This window comes from Xenopus laevis, chromosome 7L, assembly GCF_017654675.1.
Source record: "Xenopus laevis strain J_2021 chromosome 7L, Xenopus_laevis_v10.1, whole genome shotgun sequence".
Taxonomy (NCBI): Eukaryota; Metazoa; Chordata; class Amphibia; order Anura; family Pipidae; genus Xenopus; species Xenopus laevis.
Genome location: NC_054383.1, coordinates 26870401 through 26880169, shown reverse-complemented (window position 1 = coordinate 26880169; position 9769 = coordinate 26870401). Strand labels below are relative to the sequence as shown.

The 9769-nt window shown below is 37.7% G+C and overlaps 1 protein-coding gene across 2 annotated transcripts in view; it reads left to right on the top strand.

Annotated features, from left to right (window-relative positions):
• Nucleotides 1-8583, top strand: part of fgf8.L (fibroblast growth factor 8 L homeolog) — a 9982-nt gene extending 1399 nt beyond the window's left edge. Inside the window, 3 exon segments of one of the 2 annotated variants that reach the window (NM_001090435.1) lie at nucleotides 1878-2058; nucleotides 5555-5661; nucleotides 7469-8583. In NM_001090435.1, the coding sequence (NP_001083904.1) occupies nucleotides 1878-2058; nucleotides 5555-5661; nucleotides 7469-7747 (567 nt within the window). In that variant the 3' untranslated portion in view covers nucleotides 7748-8583. 2 annotated transcript variants of the gene reach the window in all.
• Nucleotides 8584-9769: the final 1186 nt, after the last annotated feature.

Here is a 9769-nt window from a genome sequence, read left to right as displayed (position 1 = left end):
TACTAGCACCTGGTACCTAACAGGCATTACAGTAGGTAGAGCACTCTATTTTTAAATGTGGTACTGCAGGGACAGAGTGATAGTGGCCCTAACTTATATATCATGTAGATATCAGGGGAATTGGCCCTAACTTAGATATCATTAATATCAGGGGTAGTGGCCCTAACTTATATATATATTAATATCAGGGGTAGTAGTGGCCCTAACATATATCGTATTAATATCAGGGGTAGTGGCCCTAACTTATATATCATTAAAATCAGGGGTAATGGCCCTAACTTATATATATATATATATATATATATATATATATATATATATATATATATATATATTAATATCAGGAGTAGTAGTGGCCCTAACATATATCATATTAATATCAGGGGTAGTGGCCCTAACTTATATATATTATTAATATCAGGGATAGTGGCCCTAACATATATCATATTAATATGGCCTTAACTTATATATCATGTAGACAGTGGTGTAAGTACTGTAGATATTACTGGGCCCCACAGCAACATTTTTTTATGTCTAGTGATTGACCTGTTTTACCAATATTTATTGAAATTGTATATGATTTAGGGCCTCACGGGGCCCCTATAGCTCCTGGGATCACAGCAACCGCAGGGTCGCCTTTCTCTGTAGTTACGCCCCTGCATGTAGATTTCAGGGGCAGTACCGAAACACAGAGATTAATTGATTAATTGTAGAGCTTTTTCTTCATTATCAAGTGTTACTTTTCACAGCTGTATATCTATACAGTTTCTATTCATGTGATAATTTAAGCGAAAGGGGACATCAATCTATAAAGAGCAATTTTAGAAAGAAAAGAACCGGTCGGATCTCATAGGGAGAGGAGCACCAAGCGTATGGCGAGCAGGCCTTCTCCATATGTTGCCCACACTGGAGCTGGCATCAGCATCTAAACATATTGTCCATGCAAGAGCTGGAAGAATAGGCTCACCCAGCGAAAGAGAGGGTATGAGGAGGGAGAGTGAGGCACCGAGGGGAGAGGGAAGCTGAAATTGTCAGGCCTGTGCATAAAATACTGCAGACTCTGTGAGGTATGGGCTGTTCCTGAGATGCTAAATCTCTGATTTGTTATGGGGATTGCAGATTGAGCTGGCTCGTTGCCCCCAAAGGTGAAAGCCGCATCTTCTTCCCATTTGCTCAGAATACATCTTTATAAATGTCACAGCCAAGCGCCTGTCTGTAAGCTTTAAATATTGCTTAAGCCCCGCACCCCCAAAAGAAGCCTAATTCTGCACTGGTATGGCGACTGTACACTAGTGAACCTGACTCTTGTGCATGTTTCAATTAAAGTGTAAGATTTGAGGGTTTTTTATATGCTAATGCAGCTTATGGCATTGTTTACAAATAGAACCAATAAATGCTTTATTATTAGATAGACAGAGAGGTTATTTCTCAGTATATATATATATAGTCATTGAACTGCAGGTCCTAGGACATACTGGAAGTTGTAGTTCATCAGCTGCAGGTTAGACATCCCTGATATTTTGTATTTTTATCCCCCACATCTGAGTAGGTTTCTAAACTGCAGGCGTTTCAGATAATTATAAACGTCCAGCCCATTCGGCACTGCTGAGTAGAAATAACAATCCCAATCAATACAATAGCTGGAGAGGGCCTGGCTTCCAGACTAGATATATTTCCTTTTTATTTATACTTATATAGAGGCTATAATGAATATATACACAGGCCATAATGAATAGTAAGGGCCCCTTAACTGTACCAGGATCATTATTTTGTCCCTTTGGACAATGCATTTTGCCCACACATTAAACTGTGATGGCCCTCATTTAGCTCTATTAAGAAGTATAAATATAATAGCTTGTTTTATATATTTCCTAAAGGTAACTGTTCAGTCCCCACCTAATTTTACACAGCATGTGAGGGAGCAGAGCCTGGTGACCGACCAACTAAGCCGACGGCTCATCCGAACCTACCAGTTGTACAGCCGGACCAGCGGCAAGCATGTGCAAATCCTGGCGAACAAGAAGATTAACGCCATGGCAGAAGACGGCGACCCACACGGTAAGAATACTATTTCATATATTTGTATGGGTGGTGAGCAGTTTCTGTTTGTGTATGGTCAGGGGAACAGGTTGTGTGCAGCAGGTGGGACCTACCTATATTTAGGAATTAAACATCATATAACAGGGGATTACACCGAACATGGAAATCAATTGCGCTTGTTGAGAAACCCATAGCAACCAATGAAACATGTGCTTTTGCACTTGTCCAAGAAAAGCCAACTTCTAATTGGATGCTATAGATTTTTATTCTAGGACTCTCTGCATAACCTTATATATTATCATTATTATAGTGTTACTGTGACAATATTCCTGATTAGCTCTAGGGGACTTAGTTACATATTCTCATAAATCACCTAAACTATTTTACAAATAGACGATTCTCAGAAAAAACTGCAGATTAATTTTTGAAGAGGCGGTTACAGTCTGACCTCAGTTGGCCTCTGCCGATGTTATACATGTGTTTGTCTAGCTGTTTAAAAACTCAAATGCCACACTGAAGCTGATACAGCTAGGACGCTATCACATGGACATCCATCCCTGATATAATCATTCTCCAAAAAGATATTTGAGATATGACTAAATTGCTGCATAGGCCTTCTCTTGAGCAGTAGATATAGCTTGAACCAAAGGCCTCTGCAGAGGGGTACAGGTTACTCCAGGCCCATTAGAGCTTCTACACTAGCATATGAGTTGCATTCTTTTTTCCTGTTCATTTCTCTATTTAAAAAGAAGGGACTTTAAAAAAAAGTTGCCATTGAAAGTTATTACATAAATGTGCCCAAAAAAACGATAACAGACCTATTGTCCCACCTTTGTAAGATCCAGAGTGAATTGAAAAGGAAAAAGCTGCTATCTTATATTTATATCTATACTTCTTTGGCTGTTACTGTAGAAGCTGGAAAACCAAAAGAAAAAAGGCTTCATTTTCTTATTCTTCCCCCAAATTATTAGCAAGGGAATCCATGCTTCTCAGGCAGGTTCAGTGTTAGAAAGCGTTGACACAAACATCTCCAGCACATAGGAGAGATTTCATGTGCTCTGATAGCCAAGATTGACTGGGGCTAGTCATTCAGACACAAAGCAGAACTTTAAAGCCACAGAAGAATGTATCGAGGAATTACAGATTCTAGCAGGGAAAATGAAATTAAAAAGGAGGGGAGAAAAACCCAGCAAAGAAACTCAAAAGTGCTTATGATGTATGATATAAAACAGAAAAAGTACAAGCAGCTTCTCAGATGTAACGGTTTAACAGAGTTTTAGTCTGTAAATGTTAAAAAGAGGTTGAAGATTGTTCTATATGAATCTCCAGAGAGACCCCCATGTCTGGAAGAGCCATTAAAACTCTTCTTACGGTCACCTTTTTTAACATTTCCTGAATAGTTTCTCCTCTTCTTGATCCAGTTTTGGGATCAAATGTGTCTCACTGCATTTTTTCTGCATCGACGTAGCTACTTTCCTTCGAAGTTCCAGCATGAAACATAATTTTACTGGGATAAAGCTGTCACTAACCCAACACAAAAAAAGAAAGGGAAAAAGCCCAAATTGAAAATGTTAAGCTTACCAAAAATAAAACTCGAAAAACACCCGCCCCCATCTTAAAAACCTGAAAAAAAAAGACCTTCATTTAGCATTGTCTCGGATAATAACAGCCGCTCGGATATTTATTTATGTGGGGTCTGACAATGTAAATCCTGACCCCCGTCTCCATTATTGTCACATCAATTATTCTTCTATTTCTACAACTGCAATAACTTAATATGGGGCCCTCATTCTAGTGAAAATTCATCTATGGATATCTCTCTGCTGTTTTACCATTGTTATGATGAAATCTGCAGTTCATTCACAAGAGGCTACTTATAATTATTACGCCTGATTAATGTTCCCTATTAGATATCGGGGTGCATCTCTGTCCAGTTGCACTTCTCATTCTAACAGAGGGAGCTGTAATCGAAGCCCAAATGCGACTCCTGCGTTTGGCTTGTCATTTTCTGCCCACCAGTAAGACAATGTATAAAAAAAAGAACAAAGAAATGAATCAATATTCTTTAAGCCTTTTACTGGATTTCCGATTGATTTTCTTTCATTCCTGCCACCAAAAAAAACAGAGCTACAAGTGGGCCATTTATTTCCTCGATGATTGAATTAAATGCTGCTTCAGATCATGGGAGTTGTAACCCTATAAAGTATGGAAGTGCCTATATTTAATGATATAACAATTAACCGCCAACATGACGAATGCATTTCCGCTGGAGCTGCCCAGGCTCCTGCTGTTCTCCTGCTCACTGTTAGGAGATATTGGTCTGTTTCGTTCTATGTTGAACTGAATATAAAATAAAGCAACAATGAATTAAATTTGAGAGGTATAATTGCTAATTAACAAACATAACAAACAATTAATTGGTAATGGTTTCTCATTATTAGATGAGCAGTGCTAAATTTCTCTTCTAGATTTGAATACAGGGGCTTTGTCTGCTACATTGACCCAAAATTTGCATAGTCACATTAAATCACAATCAATGCTTCCATTAAAAGTAAATCAATAGGACTCAACGCACACACATAGAAAGGTGAAACAAATTAAAGGGCATTTGCTACGTTTTGTTTCTCATTGATTCCTGCAATGTCGGGGTTCTGTGTAAAAGAAAAACGATGCCAGAGTGTTGGTTTCTGCTACGTAGGGGGGGTGTATATTCTATATAATATTGTAACTGTTATATTATGTCATATTTGTATAACTCACAGACATAAGTGCAGAGGGGAAAGAGTCTGAATGTGTGATTGACATTCAGTTATCTGTCTGTCTGGGTCAGGCTGAACATGTCCTCACACACAGATGTTTTCTGCCTGTCTGTCTAATAAATGACTATAGTGAGCCAGTGCAGATTTTCATTCCAATATAATACGTATTGGAACTGGTAGTGCCAGGAGGTCAACGGGTCAGACCATTGTCCCATAAATCATTTCCCTCACCTTGCTCAGAGAGAAGCCTTTAAGTAAGGGTAACCAAAATTACCACCGTTTAAGTGGGAATTTATTGCAGAAGGTGTCTGACAAAGTACTGGGGGGAAGGGGGGGGGGCATTAAAAAGTTATTATACCAATTCAGCGAAGCAGTAAAACTTGCAGGCTCTTGATCAAATCCTGCCCTTCATTTCTTACATATCTGCTGTTTTCTCATTGACTGCAGACAGGAATAATGAATAATTAAAGGGAAAGCTAACATCGTTTCAATTTCTCGGGCAGATAAATTGAACATTTAATATATAATATGTCACTGGCAAGGGTTAATTTTCTTGCTTGCGTTCAACAGGAAGGTGGGGGTTAAGTACTTCTTGGGGTGATTTTTGTTGCAGAAGTTGTGCATAAAAGCTGTAAGCCGTGGTTCAGTATTAGTTTCTGTGTGTGTGTGTGTGCCCAGATTGGCACAAGTCCAGGCTAATAAATATTCCCCTTAGTTTGTAGCCATTAAATGATGTTCTGTCTTTGTCTCCGCAGCCAAGTTAATCGTGGAAACAGATACGTTTGGAAGCAGAGTTCGCATTAAAGGTGCGGAGACTGGTTACTACATCTGCATGAACAAAAAAGGGAAGCTGATTGGGAAGGTAAGACGGAAAGGCCTGTAAATTCATTTAAGCCTAAAGAGAAACAGAGAAGGTGGCGGGAGGCGCTGATTAAAAAAAAAAGCAGGAGAGAACACAGGGAAGTGACATTGTAAAAACTAATTTTTGATCAAAAGGCATACAAGAGGTGGGAAAGGAAAAGAGTAACAAAGAGCAGATAAAAGAATCAAAAAGAAGAAAAGCTGAAAGGGAGAAAGGGGGTGTTTCAAATTCCATATATCTTTTTTTTTTCTTTTTTTTTTTTAACAAATAGGCGAATTGCCTTGCTATTATGTTCAATTACATGGTACAAGTATTTGGAATGTTAAGACACAGAGTTCAGACTGCCCCATCGCTAAGCCCTGAAATCTTCATATTAGTCATGCCTGCGATTTTTAACACCCAGAAATGTCCCTTTTTTTTTAAACTTCACTTTCAAGCCTTTATTAGTTCCAAAGTTGTCTGCTTCAATAAGAATTACACTCCTTGCACGGCGAGGGGATCCAGGCATATTGTGAGGCCACCAGACGCCTGCACATACCTGCTTTACAATTCATTTTGCCTTTACCCACTTCATCCGACAGCAATTATAGATTCCACAGCTGAAGCCCCCCTATTTTCAATTACATTTTCATCTCTTGCTTTTTTTTTACCATCCAATATCATTTTCCCTGCGGTCCGATTGTGAGCTAATGCTGCAGGTGTGGTAGGCATATTGTACTTTTACATCTCATGTGTCGACTATAAAGCCGCAGTCAGATAGTGAATACAGCTCTCCAGCTTTTTGTGGTCCCATGTGTTAAATGTGCATCGTAAAAATTGACAATAATGCATTATTAAAAAAAAATGACTGCATCATTTAATAAGTAAAAATAATCAATTAAAAAAACTTCTTACTTTTTAAGATCATGTATATACTGGCAATGAAACAGGGGCAAGAGTAACACGTTACACTACAAAGAAATAAACTAAGTTGTGCCCAGTAGGCCCTACTTATAAGAGCTTGCAATCTACTGAAATTCTCAGAGATCCCTCTAGGGGGCAGTAATGGGAAAATTCTATCGATGGCAAAATAAACTACAGCTTAACACCTAATACTTCACCACTTGTGTCATATCGTATGCCTCTGTTACTTTTAATGCTGTTTACTTTGGCAGTTAAGCTTGGCTTTGTTACTTCTGTAAGCCTATAGTTCAGATCTATATGTAAGGAGGGATAAACCTTCTCTGTTTCTCTTTGCAAAGAGTCGGAACTCAACAAATAAACCCTAATAATAATTGTGATAACTAAAGGAGGAAGAAAAAATTACAAAAAGCGACGTGAAACATAATAAACTGAATATATGCTTGCAATCATAATGTTCTCCTACATGTATTTACTAAGCAAGTCAATGAGTGAAGGAAGGTCGGATTTAGGCTATGGGTAAATATAATAAGAAGCCAAAGCTCCATAGTGTTGCTATAAATCACTAGTTTATTGTGACTACAGATGTAAATATTTCAGTTATTCGTAATCTCTGTGTTGAGGTTGGCATGTTCTCTTCTTCATCACATTGCTGGCTTGGTATGTTCTCATAGCACTTCTACTGCCTTAAAATAATCCATCAGCTAATCAGGTTAAGTTTGAGCTTTATCTTCTCTACCAGTTGATGTTTAAAACATTTATGAACCAAAAGATATCCAACAGTAGCCATCTACATTTGCCTCCAAAATTTCACGTCAATGGTGGCCAATGCCCGATTGGATTGATGTGTAATTGTATTGCTCATTTTGTAATGTAGTCCTAACCTTATTTTCCGTTTGTTCTGCAGACTAATGGAAGGGGCAAAGACTGCGTCTTCTCGGAAATTGTCCTTGAAAACAACTACACAGCTCTGCAGAATGTCAAGTACGAAGGCTGGTTTATGGCTTTCACAAGAAGGGGTCGCCCAAGGAAAGGGTCGAAGACAAGGCAACATCAAAGAGAAGTCCACTTCATGAAGAGGTTGCCAAAGGGACACCACACCACAGAACCTCATAAACGTTTTGAGTTTATTAATTACCCTTTCAATAGAAGAAGTAAAAGAACTCGATATTCAAGTTCTCGGTAGGACACGGTTTCTCACTACGTTCCACAGACTTCATAAAAACAAAACAGACTACTCTATTCTAATATAAAATAAGAATAAAAAAGAAATCACGAACTAGCTGTTTTATATATAAATATACATATATATATATATTTTTGTTTTTACAAAAGATGATCTATTTTTTTATTCCTATGAACCTTTTTTTTCTAAGAAAAGCGGATGAAATGTACGGACTTACAAAAAAATTTGCTCTTCGTATAGATTTTAGTTTTTTTTTTTTAATAACTAGCAAAAAATGTTGTAGGTGAAGATGGACCTGGGACCAAAAGTGCTACTTACAGACAAAACACTTAACCAAAAGATAAATAAGGAACCGGAAGAAGAACCTCAAGCAGGGTTTTTTTATTTGTTCAATTTCCTGAACTCCTTTGCAGAAGAGTTGAGTTTTTATTCTTGAATGCTTTTGATTATTCTTAAGAGCTGCTTTTTCATAGATTCAGTTTCCTTAATGGAAACGTAGAATGACCTGGTTGAAACAGGTTCTCATGATGAGCAAAAATGTTGTGTTGTTTTTTTTTTTTCTGCCAACAAGGACAAATCATCTTTGACATAAAAAGACCTCAAGACGTGCAACTGCATGACGATGAAATGAAATGCATCCCAGTGGTAGGAAACAGTTGTAAGAAATAGTCATGAAAAAAGTAATAATATTGTTATTATTTTTTTTAAAAAAAACACTGTACAAATGTCAGTTGTCTGGCAAGACCTTTGTCCTTTTTTTCAAGGATATGTGTACATATTAATATTAATGATGGAAATATTTATTTAAATGTGTATTAAAATTTGTACTAGTATTATGAAGGCGTGTGTTTCCTTTTTTTTCCCATCCTAATAAAAATAGGAGTATCAAAATCCCCCTTAAACCGTTCTAGGCCTTCTCAAGGGACCTTTATATTTGAAAGCCAATATAGCAAAGATATACATTTACAGCATAGGGAAGATAAGTGTTCGAATTTGTTGAATGATTGTAAAGTGAATAGTTATTTCCAAATGCAATGTAACTATTCATAATGTTTGCACATTGTACAATCTGGGGAGCTCAATTTTATTTCAGAGTAGTGATTGGCGAATAAATTTGGCAGGCGTGAATTTCCGCATTTTGCCACCGGCGAATAAATTTGTGAAACTACAGTGAAAATTTTGGACGCGCGTCGGAAAAGACGATCGCATCAAAAACCAATAGTGCGTCAACACTAATCGGACTCCCAATGAGTTTAATGGCGGCGTCAAAATTGCTGCGAATTGACGCGGGAGCCAAAATTCTGCGAAACTGTAGAAATTCGCCCCTCGCTATTTCAGAGTAAAAATTGTTGAATTGTTAACCTAAAATAAATTTACACTACTGCACTAAATTATAGGGGTCTAACCCGCCCACTAGCTTACAGCAAAATCCCAAATTTCCACTGAGACCTAAAACTACTCACATTCATTTAAGCAGAAAGCCAATTGAATAACGCTGACATTTTACACGACCCTCATACAAAGAAACGTTATTTTTTAAAGAGAGTTAGAGAACAACCAAAGTGTTCCTGTAAAACGAGACACCTTGCGGCACTGACTTGTGAGAACTCAGTTTATATTTGGTGGCATTCAAACCATCCTTGAAATAGCCTTGGGAATTTTAGCCTGATTTATTGACGTACGTTGGTGACATTAGAAGTTATTTTAGCATGGTACAAGGTGACGTGATTGACTAAATCAGTAAGTTTGAATATACCTTTAATGGGATCTGTAACATGAACGTGTGCCTGGTGGTGCTTATTTGGGTGATCTTTAGGCATCAGCAAAGAGTTCAAAAAAGTTTATCTTACTGTAATAATGCTAAAGGTACTCGGAGTAAGGATATGAAAGAGAGCAGTTGTTTTCTGGCTGATATCAAAGCACCTATGGAATCTTTTTTTCTGGAAACCAGTTATACAGAATGCTCTAAAATACAGCATTGCAAGGAAGTAGTACCAAACATACAATGGCTAGTGAAGCGGG